The sequence below is a fragment of the Thalassophryne amazonica genome, chromosome 6 (genome assembly GCF_902500255.1).
Source record: "Thalassophryne amazonica chromosome 6, fThaAma1.1, whole genome shotgun sequence".
Taxonomy (NCBI): Eukaryota; Metazoa; Chordata; class Actinopteri; order Batrachoidiformes; family Batrachoididae; genus Thalassophryne; species Thalassophryne amazonica.
The window spans coordinates 104,947,254-104,965,146 of NC_047108.1; the positions used below are offsets into that span (position 1 = coordinate 104,947,254).

At 41.1% G+C, this 17,893-nt stretch overlaps 1 protein-coding gene and 1 long non-coding RNA gene across 2 annotated transcripts in view; one reads left to right on the forward strand and one right to left on the reverse strand.

Annotated features, from left to right (window-relative positions):
* The window catches only part of hspg2 (heparan sulfate proteoglycan 2), a 294,827-nt gene that overhangs the window by 208,653 nt on the left and 68,281 nt on the right, over nt 1-17,893 (forward strand). The window contains 8 exon segments of the mRNA XM_034173084.1: nt 1,775-1,858; nt 4,307-4,399; nt 4,493-4,585; nt 5,503-5,733; nt 11,143-11,256; nt 11,356-11,483; nt 12,363-12,449; nt 17,748-17,806. Coding sequence (XP_034028975.1) covers nt 1,775-1,858; nt 4,307-4,399; nt 4,493-4,585; nt 5,503-5,733; nt 11,143-11,256; nt 11,356-11,483; nt 12,363-12,449; nt 17,748-17,806 — 889 coding nt within the window.
* Nucleotides 1,359-13,323, reverse strand: LOC117512849. Its single transcript, XR_004561394.1, has 3 exons — nt 13,313-13,323; nt 9,369-9,371; nt 1,359-1,452 (listed from the first exon to the last, which is right to left on the reverse strand). It is a non-coding gene; the product is annotated as an uncharacterized LOC117512849 (long non-coding RNA).

Sequence of the window (17,893 nt, forward strand, 5' to 3'; positions counted from 1 at the left end):
AGTAACAGGTTAAGTCTTGTAAGCAGAGAACATGCAAAGGGGCACGCCTTCAGAATCCATTTTCAACCCCAAGTCTTTGCGTTTGTTTTGTCTCAGTGAACGTAGGGATGCACTGCTTCAAAAATTATTAGTGGTATTATTATGTTTGTGCATCAGGTAGGCTACATCAAGTGCATATCCTGAAACATTACCTAAATTTTCATTATTTTATGGTTCAAATCTGTTTTGTTTTTTTTAATTCCTGGCTCTCACCCTTGGGTACTCGATCACAATTTAAATTTTTCAATTTCAATTCAATTTATTTTCATTTATATAGCGCCAAATCACAACAGAGTTGCCTCAAGGCTCTTCACACAAGTAAGGTCTAACCTTACTAACCCCCAGAGCAACAGTGGTAAGGAAAAACTCCCTCTGAGGAAGAAACCTCAAGCAGACCAGACTCAAAGGGGTGACCCTCTGCTTGGGCCATGCTACAGACATAAATTACAGAACAATTCACAAAACGAATATAGAGGAAAAGCTGTTGGTGCACAGGACAGGAGGGTCTCCAGCACAAATACCACACCCATCTCTGGATGGAGCTGCACCTTAAACAGAGAGAAAAAAACAGAATCAAGCATCAAAAAGACAAAAAATACAGTATAATTTGTCAGCATTAAACAACAAGAAAAACAGGAAATACTGAGGTTATCACTGGCCACTAGCCCTAAGCTTCACTAAAAGACCCAGAATTTAGGTAAAGTTGAGGCCGCGGCACGCTCTGTTTACTAATAAAATGAATTTAAAGAGTGAAAAGCGTAAAACAAAACTGTACCAGTATGCTAGCCATATGAAAGGGAAAATAAGGGGAGTCCAGAGGTTTTGTTGCTCTGAGACTGTTAAAATTAACACACATACATGATAATCACAACTACCGCATTTTCCGGAGTATAATTCACAATGGACTCGAAATGGCACTTTTTTCTATGTTATGAGCTCTTTACTTTGGGATTTTTTTGTGCATTGTCTTAGTGTATTTTTTTTATTACTGGCATTTATTCTTTTATTATTAGTTTATTTTGTTTTGTGCTTTAATTCTTGGGAAAGTTCTACATAAACAGTCATTATAATTACTATTATAATACTATTATGTATAAGTCGTAGGGCCTCCCAAAGTAGTAAAAAAATTAAATTAAATTAAAAACTCGACTTATACTCCAGAAAATACGGGAATTAAAAGCTTCATTTTATTTCAATATACCAAAGAGAAAGAGGAATAAAACTCTAAGAGTACTCTACGGGCTTCTGGTACATTTCCTACTGAAAACCCAAAATTCAGTTAAAAAAAAAGAAAGAAATGCATGACTTTTTTTATATGTCAGAAATGCATGACATTTTTTATTTCTTTGTACGCCGAGCTTTGACCGCCCAGTACTAATTCATAAAAATTTCAATTTTGAGAGTTTTCCGGTTCTTGAGTTTTAAGATACGAAAGTTTGCTGGAGGGATGGAATTTCTCCTGACAAGTACAACTTACAATTGTGAAAAGGTAAAACATGCAAAAATGACAAAAACCATCCTGGGGATGATGTTTTGTTCTTGTCTGATCATGAAAGCGTGTCCCTTTAAGAAGTTCCGCTGTCTGTGAAATGTTTATGTCAGGCTTTCTGTCCTTGTTAGTCTTTGCTATGTTTGCACGCTTGCACTATTCCTCTGCTTCCTTTATGTTTACAGACTCTCTGCTTTTCATTTCCGCCTATTCGTTCATGCATCTCCTTCGTCTTTTGCTTCTTAGTACTCTCTGGTCTACAAAGGTTTCAGCTTACACCCGAACGAAGTGCTCTACTGGCAGCTCCCAGCGCAGTTCACAGGGGATCAGGTAACTCGGAAAACTCCACCTGGCTCCTAACCTCAGGAAGTCACAGAAAGTGTGCCCCCCTCAGGCTGCTGACAGATTGTACGAGCTGATCACCTTCTTGCCTGCACTCCCCTAGACCAGAGTACCAAAGTGACACATTATCATGAGAAGCCTGATGCAAACAAAACCACATTTCCACCTTCAGGTCATGGTACGATTTTACGTTAAGTTCAACTGGGTGTCATGGTGTAAGTGTCGGAGTCATATGTCTGCTTCCAGGATACCTCAGTGAAATGCCCAGTGACCCACTGTTATCGTGTAGAATCTGCCTTAAAGCCACCGTATGGAAGATTTAGGGGTGTTGTTTAGAAGAAATGGATTACCGTGTTCACCTGTTCATTAGTGTATAATTAATTATCTGCAACAGTGAATCAATGTGTTTTCATAAGCATAGATTGAGCCCTTTATATCTACATAGGCGTGGCGCCCCCAAGGAAGCCGCCATGTTGATACAGGAGCCCAAAAGTGACATACTTCCTCTGCCTTTCACATTTTGCCAAGTGGACAGAAGACTGAAAAAAAAAGAAGAGGAATCAGCAGTTGCTCCCCTCAAACATGGCCTCCTAGTTGCTAGTGCAAGTTAACAAATTTGGGAACCCTCATTTTTGTGAAATGGGGGCTCATTAGACCTGTTCAAAATGTAGAATCTTGCTAAATCTTTTGGGCTGCATGTTGTTTTTGGTCCACTAATAAAATAAAAGCTATGTGCCAAATTTTATTGTAATCGGACATTGTTTAGGGGTCCCCCACAAAGCAACAATTTTCCCCAAACAAGTAATGTGGTAATCCAGTAATTCCAGTAATGTTCTCCTCTGGGTGTCCAATCAACCACCACTTTTTGCGATTAGAAGCCATTACATCTACCTGTAAAAGAAAAATAATGGCATCAGAGTCTTCTCCCGTTAGGGTGACGTTGTCTTGTCACTCTGGGGAACCTCTAAATCTGATCTGATTGAGTTCAAATTTGGTCTGCACCTATAAAACCCCAAGTGGAACAAAACCAACATGTGGCCTGAATTCTCTCACACCTTTTATTTTTTCACTGTATAACATGAACAGCCCTAAGGATCATACATATTGCTCATCACAAGAGGAGGCAAGGGGGCATGACTGTCCTTCAGTGAAAAAACAAAAACGTGATGGAAAATCAAATCTGCTACCTCACCACTGGGTGACACTAAATCCTACACACTGTAGCTTTAAGGTGCTCATGGTCAGAATGTGCTGTGTTGAGATCTTTCAGACCACAGACAGAGGGCAGTATGCTGCCAGCAGACGGTGCTAGCATGCACAGCCACAACACATCAATTGCATATCATTTCTTGAGAGAAAATTCATTAGTTGAAGGAGAACGACTGAGCTTGGGACGAAGTTCTTTCCAACCTTCTCTTTTTTTATCGACTTGGAAATGTTTTCATTGTTATTTTTGCTTTGTTTTTTATATACAATAAAGTGAAGTTGTGATGTAAGAGGTATGTCATGCAGTTTTACATAAAATGTCCACTATTTAATTACCAGAAGAAAAAGAAGAAGGCATCATTCACCACTTGGCGGGACAGGTTCAGGTGGTTCCTTTCAAACCGAAGCTAAATTTGTGGTTGGTTTGTTTGTTTGTTTTTAAAGGCTAATATATAAATTCAACTTTCATCCTTTTCAACCTTCAACCCCAAAACTGTTCACCCAATAGATCTTAACTTCTTAACTTGGACATTTGAGTTTCTATAATAAATAAATAAAACAACAACAAGCAATAAGTGAATAAAAATATGCGTGGAATTACTGATTATTGTTCTTAACTCAGAATTACACAGCCCAGATATCATTCACTTCCGTTTGGCTTTTATCTGCTCTAATGATTATAGTTACATCATTACATACATCAGAGAATTTCAGAGGGTTTGAAGATACAAACACGAACAGTGATAATTGTATTTTATTTTGAAATGACAGTCATCCCTGATATGTCATTAGTGCCACCGCAGGACGCTTAAGTTATTGTTATCGCCTCGGTTTCTATGTAGTATGAATTTTAGCCAGATACCTTAAGAACACCTAATCTGATGGTGATCGAACTTGGCGGGAACATTTGTCCTATGAAAGGGAAGAAGGGATTCAATAGTGTTTAGGATTGGTCAGCAATCAAGGTCTAATTTCCAACACTGTACTAATATTTAGGAAAATTTCTAATTTGATGGAAAGGAGTTCAGATATTTTATTGTGAGCATGAGTGTTTAAAGGACCATGTAAGATTTCCTCAACATGCCTGATGCTTTGAGATGCTCTCTTTGCTCTCTCAGACCTTTTGGTCTTGTTTTTTCTTTCTTTCTTTTTCGCCACCACTATGGCAACATTAACACGTTTTGATGTTGAAAAACATCTGAGTCCTCTTCTTTGCCGGCTGTGTGTTAGGTGGGCTCTTATGGTGGCAAACTAAAGTACACCATCTCCTACGTGGCTGGTCCAAGAGGAACGCTGCTTGATGATGCGGACATCCAGATTATTGTAAGTATGCGCTCATGCAGTTTTGTTTCATGACTTCAGGTTTGTGCGGCCGGCGTTTCCTCACTCCGTTACGGGATACTTTTCCTCCTGCAGGGTAACGATATCAACTTGGTAGCTCATCAGCCTTGGCAGAGGAGGCAGCAGGGCAGCAGAGAGTCTCACCAGTTTGAGATTGTCTTCAGGGAAGTGAGTAGCTCGGCACCAACAGAACACTGACGTCTTTGTTCAGGTGTGTGTGACTGATCCTCACTTCCACACCCACCAACCTGGAATGCTTACCGAAAAGCCATAATTTTCCTGCAGACAACCAAAACAAAACAAAAAAATTCCAATATTGTTATTTTATTGTTCACTTTTCTCCAACAGGTTCCATACCTGAGTATGCATGGGGAAGTGTCTGATATTTAAACATGTAAATTGTAACACATCAGTCATACTCGAAGCAGAAACATGCATGGTATCTTGTGCTAGGTGTGACTAATGTACTTTGTGAGCACTCTGTAATCGCTCATGTGTGTCAAGTGTATACAATAACTTGCAAACGGTTCAGCAGTTTTACCAAACTTGGTAGGAATGTTCCTCCACTGAGCGTCACTTGATGATTGTCTTTTGGAGCTAATTGGTCAAAGGGCAAGGTCATCAAAAATATTGTGTGAAAAACACATTTTTCAGGCAGTCAAGAGAGAGAGAGAGAGAGACAATTTAAAGTTTTGTATCAAGTGGTATTAGTGATGCTATAATGACTTCACAAAGATGTCTTAAAATAAGGTAATAATCATCAGAAAAACACATTTTCTAGGATATTACAACAACTAGTAGGTCTAGAGATATAATTCGAACTTTTCTATCAGTCAGGTCGATTGTCATTGCATGATATAAGTGACATCATGATATCAGTAAAACATGAAAAACCATCACTGTACATGGTAAAACACGTCATGGATTTCTGCAACCAGCATGCCTAGACGAATGAATGAATTTCACCCACTCCTCCTATATCTTTAAATGAGTATAATACTCTTACGGCACATGAGGTCACACAGAGTATGCATCTTCTCTCCGATGCTTTTAATTTTTTTAAAAGGTAATTGTTTTTAAATTAGGAAAACTGGAAGCGTCCAGACGGTATGCCTGCCACCAGAGAGCACCTGATGATGGTTCTGGCTGACCTGGATGACATCCTGATCCGAGCATCCTACTCCACTGAGATGCGCTCCTCCAGTATCTCGGATGTCAGCATGGAAGTGGCGGTGCCCAACTACAGCGGCTTGGCGCAGGCCCTGGAGGTGGAGCAGTGCCGCTGCCCACCTGGCTACCAGGGACTCTCCTGTCAGGTCATTAGTTACCCGTGTGTGATCATTTTAAACTCGAGCGGTGTATCAACAGTATACATTATGCTCTATGCACATCGAATAATCAGACTATAATTTCAGAAATACTTGTTTGCTTGTTTTACTTGGTTGTTTCACTGTTCCTGTGAGGTGATTGGGCCAATTTCCACCAATAGATGTATAAGTAGGTTCTCTCTAGAATTGGCCTTAAGCTATTTATTTTAGGAAAGAGCAAGGTCTTTGGGGCCAAATGTCAAAAATTCTAATATTTCTTTTCACACCAATGTCTACCAAGCGTGGCACATGGAGCTGGGTTCAGGAATTGCCCAGGTAACATCAGATTGGCCAAAGGTCAATCACTGGGGTCAAGCTTATTGGGGTTAAATATCAAAATGTAAATATTTACTCTGATTTGCACCAAATCTGATACACATACGTAGGTGGGTTCTAGAATTGTCTAGCAAAGTCAAATTGGCCAAAGTTCATTCACTGGGTCAAGATCATTGGGTCAAATATCAAAATATATGTATAGGTGGGTTCTGGAGTTGCCCATGCATGGTCAGATTTGCCAAAGGCCCACCATTGGGGTCAAAGGACAAAATTCAAGTTTTTCACCACAATTTGCATTGAACTTGGTTCACATATGGGGTGGGTTCTGGAATTGCCAATTAAGGGCAAATTTGCCAAAAGTCAATCATTGGAACCAATCAATCAATCAATCAATTTTTTTATATAGCGCCAAATCACAACAAACAGTTGCCCCAAGGCGCTTTATATTGTAAGGCAAGGCCATACAATAATTATGTAAAACCCCAACGGTCAAAACGACCCCCTGTGAGCAAGCACTTGGCTACAGTGGGAAGGAAAAACTCCCTTTTAACAGGAAGAAACCTCCAGCAGAACCAGGCTCAGGGAGGGGCAGTCTTCTGCTGGGACTGGTTGGGGCTGAGGGAGAGAACCAGGAAAAAGACATGCTGTGGAGGGGAGCAGAGATCGATCACTAATGATTAAATGCAGAGTGGTGCATACAGAGCAAAAAGAGAAAGAAAGAGTGCATCATGGGAACCCCCCAGCAGTCTACGTCTATAGCAGCATAACTAAGGGATGGTTCAGGGTCACCTGATCCAGCCCTAACTATAAGCTTTAGCAAAAAGGAAAGTTTTAAGCCTAATCTTAAAAGTAGAGAGGGTGTCTGTCTCCCTGATCTGAATTGGGAGCTGGTTCCACAGGAGAGGAGCCTGAAAGCTGAAGGCTCTGCCTCCCATTCTACTCTTACAAACCCTAGGAACTACAAGTAAGCCTGCAGTCTGAGAGCGAAGCGCTCTATTGGGGTGATATGGTACTACGAGGTCCCTAAGATAAGATGGGACCTGATTATTCAAAACCTTATAAGAAAGAAGAAGAATTTTAAATTCTATTCTAGAATTAACAGGAAGCCAATGAAGAGAGGCCAATATGGGTGAGATATGCTCTCTCCTTCTAGTCCCCGTCAGTACTCTAGCTGCAGCATTTTGAATTAACTGAAGGCTTTTTAGGGAACTTTTAGGACAACCTGATAATAATGAATTACAATAGTCCAGCCTAGAGGAAATAAATGCATGAATTAGTTTTTCAGCATCACTCTGAGACAAGACCTTTCTGATTTTAGAGATATTGCGTAAATGCAAAAAAGCAGTCCTACATATTTGTTTAATATGCGCTTTGAATGACATATCCTGATCAAAAATGACTCCAAGATTTCTCACAGTATTACTAGAGGTCAGGGTAATGCCATCCAGTGTAAGGATCTGGTTAGACACCATGTTTCTAAGATTTGTGGGGCCAAGTACAATAACTTCAGTTTTATCTGAGTTTAAAAGCAGAAAATTAGAGGTCATCCATGTCTTTATGTCTGTAAGACAATCCTGCAGTTTAGCTAATTGGTGTGTGTCCTCTGGCTTCATGGATAGATAAAGCTGGGTATCATCTGCGTAACAATGAAAATTTAAGCAATACCGTCTAATAATACTGCCTAAGGGAAGCATGTATAAAGTGAATAAAATTGGTCCTAGCACAGAACCTTGTGGAACTCCATAATTAACTTTAGTCTGTGAAGAAGATTCCCCATTTACATGAACAAATTGTCATCTATTAGACAAATATGATTCAAACCACCGCAGCGCAGTGCCTTTAATACCTATGGCATGCTCTAATCTCTGTAATAAAATTTTATGGTCAACAGTATCAAAAGCAGCACTGAGGTCTAACAGAACAAGCACAGAGATGAGTCCACTGTCCGAGGCCATAAGAAGATCATTTGTAACCTTCACTAATGCTGTTTCTGTACTATGATGAATTCTAAAACCTGACTGAAACTCTTCAAATAGACCATTCCTCTGCAGATGATCAGTTAGCTGTTTTACAACTACCCTTTCAAGAATTTTTGAGAGAAAAGGAAGGTTGGAGATTGGCCTATAATTAGCTAAGATAGCTGGGTCAAGTGATGGCTTTTTAAGTAATGGTTTAATTACTGCCACCTTAAAAGCCTGTGGTACATAGCCAACTAACAAAGATAGATTGATCATATTTAAGATCGAAGCATTAAATAGTGGTAGGGCTTCCTTGAGCAGCCTGGTAGGAATGGGGTCTAATAAACATGTTGATGGTTTGGATGAAGTAACTAATGAGAATAACTCAGACAGAACAATCGGAGAGAAAGAGTCTAACCAAATACCGGCATCACTGAAAGCAGCCAAAGATAACGATACGTCTTTGGGATGGTTATGAGTAATTTTTTCTCTAATAGTTAAAATTTTGTTAGCAAAGAAAGTCATGAAGTCATTACTAGTTAAAGTTAATGGAATACTCAGCTCAATAGAGCTCTGACTCTTTGTCAGCCTGGCTACAGTGCTGAAAAGAAACCTGGGGTTGTTCTTATTTTCTTCAATTAGTGATGAGTAGAAAGATGTCCTAGCTTTACGGAGGGCTTTTTTATAGAGCATCAGACTCTTTTTCCAGGCTAAGTGAAGATCTTCTAAATTAGTGAGACACCATTTCCTCTCCAACTTACGGGTTATCTGCTTTAAGCTACGAGTTTGTGAGTTATACCACGGAGTCAGACACTTCTGATTTAAAGCTCTCTTTTTCAGAGGAGCTACAGCATCCAAAGTTGTCTTCAATGAGGATGTAAAACTATTGACGAGATACTCTATCTCCCTTACAGAGTTTAGGTAGCTACTCTGCACTGTGTTGGTATATGGCATTAGAGAACATAAAGAAGGAATCATATCCTTAAACCTAGTTACAGCGCTTTCTGAAAGACTTCTAGTGTAATGAAACTTATTCCCCACTGCTGGGTAGTCCATCAGAGTAAAGGTAAATGTTATTAAGAAAAGTGGTGGGTGGACTCATTTACTTTTTGAGCAAAGCCAATAGAGTGTAATAATAGATTAAATGCAGTGTTGAGGCTGTCATTCTCAGCATCTGTGTGGATGTTAAAATCGCCCACTATAATTATCTTATCTGAGCTAAGCACTAAGTCAGACAAAAGGTCTGAAAATTCACAGAGAAACTCACAGTAACGACCAGGTGGACGATAGATAATAACAAATAAAACTGGTTTTTGGGACTTCCAATTTGGATGGACAAGACTAAGAGACAAGCTTTCAAATGAATTAAAGCTCTGTCTGGGTTTTGGATTAATTAATAAGCTGGAATGGAAGATTGCTGCTAATCCTCCACCCCGGCCCGTGCTACGAGCATTCTGACAGTTAGTGTGACTCGGGGGTGTTGACTCATTTAAACTAACATATTCATCCTGCTGTAACCAGGTTTCTGTTAGGCAGAATAAATCAATATGTTGATCAGGGGGAGAGAAGCTGCAGAGAGGTGTGTAAGACTACAACTCTGCTTCCTGGTCCCAACCCTGGATAGTCACGGTTTGGAGGATTTAAGAAAATTGGCCAGATTTCTAGAAATGAGAGCTGCTCCATCCAAAGTGGGATGGATGCCGTCTCTCCTAACAAGACCAGGTTTTCCCCAGAAGCTTTGCCAATTATCTATGAAGCCCACCTCATTTTTTGGACACCACTCAGACAGCCAGCAATTCAAGGAGAACATGCGGCTAAACATGTCACTCCCGGTCCGATTGGGGAGGGGTCCAGAGAAAACTACAGAGTCCGACATTGTTTTTGCAAAGTTACACACCGATTTAATGTTAATTTTAGTGACCTCCGATTGGCGTAACCGGGTGTCATTACTGCCGACGTGAATTACAATCTTACCAAATTTACGCTTAGCCTTAGCCAGCAGTTTCAAATTTCCTTCAATGTCGCCTGCTCTGGCCCCCGGAAGACAATTGACTATGGTTGCTGGTGTCGCTAACTTCACATTTCTCAAAACAGAGTCGCCAATAACCAGAGTTTGATCCTCGGCGGGTGTGTCGTCGAGTGGGGAAAAACGGTTAGAGATGTGAACGGGTTGGCGGTGTACACGGGGCTTCTGTTTAGGGCTACGCTTCCTCCTCACAGTCACCCAGTCAGCCTGCTTTCCCGGCTGCTCGGGATCTGCCAGGGGGGAACTAACGGCGGCTAAGCTACCTTGGTCCGCACCGACTACAGGGGCCTTGCTAGCTGTAGAATTTTCCACGGTGCGGAGCCGAGTCTCCAATTCGCCCAGCCTGGCCTCCAAAGCTACGAATAAGCTACACTTATTACAAGTACCATTACTGCTAAAGGAGGCCGAGGAATAACTAAACATTTCACACCCAGAGCAGAAAAGTGTGGGAGAGACAGGAGAAGCCGCCATGCTAAATCGGCTAAGAGCTAGTAGCTACGCTAAGCTAGCGGATTCCTAAAAACACGCAAAGTGAATAATGTGTAAATAATTTAGAGGTGATTCAGCAGAAGGAGTGCTTTAGTTAAGGCACGTAAAGATTACACTGGGAAACAAATCATAATCTAGATAACTAGACCAATCTAACTGCGTAGATTAAACAGCTAACAGATACAGAAAAACACCGCTGTGCTCCGGAACAGGAAGTGATACAATACCGCAGTGAGAGAGCCAACCACCAGTAGAGGCAACCAAAGTGTGTTTGTCTTTTTGTTTGTGTATTCCTCTCTGGTCATTGCTGATTTCTACCAAACTTGGAATGTCAGTGTAGGTTGACCCCAAAATTGCCTTAAACGGTTGATTTTGGCAAAGGTCAAAGAATTTGATTTTGAAGAAAATTTTGACCAGTTGTGGCAGACATTTATGTCAAAACCAGAATTGCCCTGGCTAGGACAATTAGAGGTCAATCATTTGGATGAAGTTTAAGGTAATTGGGGCAAATGGCAGATTTCTGTTGCCATTCCTGTCTTCATGCCCTTGGGTGCTGTTACCTCGTAGCTATTAAAATGCAGATGTAAGTCTAAATCGCATGTCATTTAGGACTGTGCACCTGGATATACCCGCACTGGAGGAGGTTTGTACCTGGGCCATTGTGAGCTGTGTGAATGCAACGGACACTCTGACTCCTGCCACCCTGAGACTGGCATCTGCACGGTATGAAGTTCCTTATTATTGCTCTTCCTTATTAGGCTCTTTATGAGTATTTTTTTTATCACTCTGACAAACTCTGTAAATGTGCTGTGTGTCTCTTAGAGCTGCCTCCATAACACTCAGGGTGAGCTCTGTGAGCTGTGTGCCCCTGGATTCTTTGGCGACCCCACTGCTGGTACTCCAGAGGACTGCCAGCCATGCGCCTGCCCTCACACTGACCCAGACAACCAGTGAGTGCCACCACATGGTCCAGCTCCACTTAACAGCTCAAATCTGTCGCTGGCTGTCTTACTCCTTTGAACATTTTTGTTGGCACTGTATGGATATTTATTCCATTTATTCCATTTAAATTAATGAACCAGATCAATCTAAACACTGCTTTTGATTTGCCTGTATAGTAGCCCTTTGACATGCCACCACCTGCTGGATGTTCAGTCTATGTTAAATTGCTGATGTATTAGGAGCAGGTGTGGATGTTTGCGAGAGAGAGAGACTGGCTGTTGATGCACAAAAATGTACAAATCAGAGAAATAACCCATTACTTTCTGATTGTTTACAGCAGTTGCATTCTAAGACTTAAATAAAGCAGTCATAACTCCACACCACGGCTGTGCAAAATTCAGAATTGAATTGAAAAATTACTCTTGAATTTAAGTTCAATTCTTGAAGTTCCGTTGAGTTTTAAACAGGATGTAACATTACAATTCTAAATTTCTGAATTATTCACAACCCTGCTCCACACAGTCTTGCAGAAGAAAGAAAGTGAGGGAGGTTTACGGTGTGAATGGAATCAGAGAGAGAGAGAGATAGAGAGAGCATATTCTTTACTCAGAGTAATCGACCAAGTTTATTTTACTTAATTTCTAATAATAATTGATATCTATTAGATCGATTGATGTCTGTGATTATTTGAGTTAACTTAATAGGTTTAAGTGAAATGTTTCGTCACACTGTTTAAGTTGGACTACATTAGCTGAGTAGCATGTTTCAAGCAGATTTTTTCTGTGGAATGTTAAATTAATTTTTCACTGCTTTTTGCAGGACTTTATTGATCCTAAAGTCTATTTCCAGCACACAATCACCTTGTCTTTCTGTAACTCAATGAACAGGTTCTCTCCCACTTGTGAGAGTCTTGGAAATGGAGGTTACCAGTGTACTGCCTGTGAGCCCGGGTACACTGGACAGTACTGTGAACGGTAAGTCCACATAGCATGGATTGAAGATCAAATGAAATCAAATCAATTTTATTTATATAGCACCAAATCACAACAAACAGTTGCCCCACGGCGCTTTATATTGTAAGGCAAAGCCATACAATAATTACGGAAAAACCCCAACGGTCAAAACGACCCCCTGTGAGCAAGCACTTGGCGACAGTGGGAAGGAAAAACTCCTTTTTAACAGGAAGAAACCTCCAGCAGAACCAGGCTCAGGGAGGGGCAGTCTTCTGCTGGGACTGGTTGGGGCTGAGGGAGAGAACCAGGAAAAAGACATGCTGTGGAGGGGAGCAGAGATCAATCACTAATGATTAAATGCAGAGTGGTGCATACAGAGCAAAAAGAGAAAGAAACACTCAGTGCATCATGGGAACCCCCCAGCAGTCTAAGTCTATAGCAGCATAACTAAGGGATGGTTCAGGGTCACCTGATCTAGCCCTAACTATAAGCTTTAGCAAAAAGGAAAGTTTTAAGCCTAATCTTAAAAGTAGAGAGGGTGTCTGTCTCCCTGATCCGAATTGGGAGCTGGTTCCAGAGGGGAGGAGCCTGAAAGCTAAAGGCTCTGCCTCCCATTCTACTCTTAAAAACCCTAGGAAGTACAAGTACAGTCTGAGAGCGAAGCGCTCTATTGGGGTGATATGGTACTATGAGGTCCCTAAGATAAGATGGGACCTGATTATTCAAAACCTTATAAGTAAGAAGAAGAATTATAAATTCTATTCTAGAATTAACAGGAAGCCAATGAAGAGAGACCAATATGGGTGAAATATGCTCTCTCCTTCTAGTCCCCGTCAGTACTCTAGCTGCAGCATTTTGAATTAACTGAAGGCTTTTCAGGGAACTTTTAGGACAACCTGATAATAATGAATTACAATAGTCCAGCCTAGAGGAAATAAATGCATGAATTAGTTTTTCAGCATCACTCTGAGACAAGACCTTTCTAATTTTAGAGCTATTGCGCAAATGCAAAAAAGCAGTCCTACATATTTGTTTAATATGCGCATTGAATGCCATATCCTGATCAAAAATGACTCCAAGATTTCTCACAGTATTACTACAGGTCAGGGTAATGCCATCCAGAGTAAGGATCTGGTTAGACACCATGTTTCTAAGATTTGTGGGGCCAAATACAATAACTTCAGTTTTATCTGAGTTTAAAAGCAGGAAATTAGAGGTCATCCATGTCTTTATGTCTGTAAAACAATCCTGCAGTTTAGCTAATTGGTGTGTGTCCTCTGGCTTCATGGATAGATAAAGCTGGGTATCATCTGCGTAACAATGAAAATTTAAGCAATGCTGTCTAATACTGCCTAAGGGAAGCATGTATAAAGTGAATAAAATTGGTCCTAGCACAGAACCTTGTGGAACTCCATAATTAACCTTAGTCTGTGAAGAAGATTCCCCATTTACATGAACAAATTGTAATCTATTAGATAAATATGATTCAAACCACCGCAGCGCAGTGCCTTTAATACCTATGGCATGCTCTAATCTCTGTAATAAAATTTTATGGTCAACAGTATCAAAAGCAGCACTGAGGTCTAACAGAACAAGCACAGAGATGAGTCCACTGTCTGAGGCCATAAGAAGATCATTTGTAACCTTCACTAATGCTGTTTCTGTACTATGATGAATTCTAAAACCTGACTGACACTCTTCAAATAGACCATTCCTCTGCAGATGATCAGTTAGCTGTTTTACAACTACCCTTTCATGAATTTTTGAGAGAAAAGGAGGGTTGGAGATTGGCCTATAATTGGCTAAGATAGCTGGGTCAAGTGATGGCTTTTTAAGTAATGGTTTAATTACTGCCACCTTAAAAGCCTGTGGTACATAGCCAACTAGTAAAGATAGATTGATCATAATTAAGATCGAAGCATTAATTAATGGTAGGGCTTCCTTGAGCAGCCTGGTAGGAATGGGGTCTAATAGACATGTTGATGGTTTGGAGGAAGTAACTAATGAAAATAACTCAGACAGAACAATCGGAGAGAAAGAGTCTAACCAAACACCGGCATCACTGAAAGCAGCCAAAAGAACGATATGTCTTTGGGATGGTTATGAGTAATTTTTTATCTAATAGTTAAAATTTTATTAGCAAAGAAAGTCATGAAGTCACTACTAGTTATAGTTAAAGGAATACTCGGCTCAATAGACGTCTGACTCTGTCAGCCTGGCTACAGTGCTGAAAAGAAACCTGGGGTTGTTCTTATTTTCTTCAATTAGTGATGAGTAGTAAGATCTCCTAGCTTTACGGAGGGCTTTTTTATAGAGCAACAGACTCTTTTTCCAGGCTAAGTGAAGATCTTCTAAAATAGTGAGATGCCATTTCCTCTCCAACTTACAGGTTATCTGCTTTAAGCTGCGAGTTTGTGAGTTATACCACAGAGTCAGGCACTTCTGATTTAAAGCTCTCTTTTTCAGAGGAGCTACAGCATCCAAAGTTGTCCACAATGAGGATATAAAACTATTGACGAGATAATCTATCTCACTCACAGAGTTTAGGTAGCTACTCTGCCCTGTGTTGGTATATGGCATTGGAGAACATAAAGAAGGAATCATATCCTTAAACCTAGTTACAGCGCTTTCTGAAAGACTTCTACTGTAATGAAACTTATTATGTAAATGTAAATGTTATTAAGAAATGATCAGACAGAAGGGAGTTTTCAGTGAATACTGTTAAGTCTTCAATTTCCATACCATAAGTTAGCACAAGATCTAAGGTATGATTAAAGTGGTGGGTGGACTCATTTACATTTTGAGCAAAGCCAGTCGAGTCAAAGAGTAGATTAAATGCAGTGTTGAGACTGTCATTCTCAGCATCTGTGTGGATGTTAAAATCACCCACTATAATTATCTTATCTGAGCTAAGCACTAAGTCAGACAAAAGGTCCGAAAATTCACAGAGAAACTCACAGTAACGACCAGGTGGATGATAGATAACAACAAATAAAACTGGTTTTTGGGACTTCCAATTTGGATGGAGAAGACTAAGAGTGAATTAAAGCTCTGTCTGGGTTTTTGATTAATTAATAAGCTGGAGTGGAAGATTGCTGCTAATCCTCCGCCTCGGCCCGTGCTACGAGCGTTCTGGCAGTTAGTGTGACTCGGGGGTGTTGACTCATTTAAACTAACATATTCATCCTGCTGTAACCAGGTTTCTGTAAGGCAGAATAAATCAATATGTTGATCAATTATTATATCATTTACTAACAGGGACTTAGAAGAGAGAGATCTAATGTTTAATAGACCACATTTAACTGTTTTAGTCTGTGGTGCAGTTGAAGGTGTTATATTATTTTTTCTTCTTGAATTTTTATGCTTAAATAGATTTTTGCTGGTTATTGGTGGTCTGGGAGCAGGCACCGTCTCTACGGGGATGGGGTAATGAGGGGATGGCAGGGGGAGAGAAGCTGCAGAGAGGTGTGTAAGACTACAACTCTGCTTCCTGGTCCCAACCCTGGATAGTCACGGTTTGGAGGATTTAAGAAAATTGGCCAGATTTCTAGAAATGAGAGCTGCTCCAAAGTGGGAGGGATGCCGTCTCTCCTAAGACCAGGTTTTCCCCAGAAGCTTTGCCAATTATCTATGAAGCCGACCTCATTTTTTGGACACCACTCAGACAGCAGGCAATTCAAGGAGAACATGCGGCTAAACATGTCACTCCTGGTCCGATTGGGGAGGGGCCCAGAGAAAACTACAGAGTCCGACATTGTTTTCGCAAAGTTACACACCGATTCAATGTTAATTTTAGTGACCTCCGATTGGCATAACCGGGTGTCATTACTGCCGACGTGAATTACAATCTTACCAAATTTACGCTTAGCCTTAGCCAGCAGTTTCAAATTTCCTTCAATGTCGCCTGCTCTGGCCCCTGGAAGACAATTGACTATGGTTGCTGGTGTCGCTAACTTCACATTTCTCAAAACAGAGTTGCCAATAACCAGAGTTTGTTCCTCTGCCGTTGTGTCGCCGAGTGGGGAAAAACGGTTAGAGATGTGAACGGGTTGGCGGTGTACACGGGGCTTCTGTTTAGGACTACGCTTCCTCCTCACAGTCACCCAGTCGGCCTGCTTTCCCGGCTGCTCGGGATCTGCCGGAGGGAAACTAACGGCGGCTAAGCTACCTTGGTCCGCACTGACTACAGGGGCCTGGCTAGCTGTAGGATTTTCCAAGGTGCGGAGCTGAGTCTCCAATTCGCCCAGCCTGGCCTCCAAAGCTACGAATAAGCTACACTTATTACAAGTACCATTACTGCTAAAGGAGGCCAAGGAATAACTAAACATTTCACACCCAGAGCAGAAAAGTGCAGGAGAGACAGGAGAAGCCGCCATGCTAAACCGGCTAAGAGCTAGTAGCTGCGCTAAGCTAGCAGATTCCTAAAAACACACAAAGTGAATAATGTGTAAATAATTTAGAGGTGATTCAGCAGAGGGAGTGCTTTAGTTAAGGCACGTGAAGATTACACTGTGAAACACATCGTTATCTAGTTAACTAGATCAATCTAACTGTGCAGATTAAACAGCTAACAGATACAGCAAAACACCGCTGTGCTCCGGAACAGGACGTGATACAATACCGCAGTGAGAGCCAACCACCAGTAGAGGCCGGAGAAGCTCCTAAAATGGTAACTGAATTATTTCACCCCACGTTCTAGTACATTAAGGCGGCCATATTATGCAAAAATAGATTTTGTTTAATCTACCTGTCACAGTAAAATGAGGTCTGAATTAAATATCCTTAATGTCACACCGTAGCCTTACTACCAGGACCTCGTCCCCAGATTTTGCAATTGGCCTGTTATCTCCAGGGTGATGAAGGCCCACTAAGCTTACAGTGACAGCAAGCCTCTAATGCTAATAATAGCTAGCAAGCAAGCTATTAACATTGGATGCAAGGGAACATGAAAGTTTGTTTGCTAGCTATGTCTCTGTGCATGATCCAGCACACTGGTGCTTCAGTGGGAAGGGCCCCAGCGTGTTCTATTGTGTGGTGGATGCGGTGACGTGTGGCACCGGGATCTGCTCCCAGACCCGACTTTACCCCATTACACATGATCCCTGTGTGTGTTGCATATTTTTGTCTGCAGTCTTTTAAACCTACTTCTCATACACGTGGTGATCTCTAACAGAAAGCAAGAAAGTTGGATATTATGACCCCTTTAAAATGATATACAATTTTCAAAGTCTGGAGATAATCAAGCAGAAGCCTGATACTGTATATGAACTCTAATGTGTTAAAACCAATGCAATGCCCATTTGTGTTCTTCTTTTACAGCTGTGCTCCGGGATATGTCGGCAACCCGCAGGAGAGAGTGAAGTGCCGTCCCTATGACGGTAAGGCTGCGCTTCTTAGTGAAGGCAACTCCGAAAATGAAGGTCATCTTCATTGTTTGTGCATGAATTGTGGTTTGAGAACCTGCT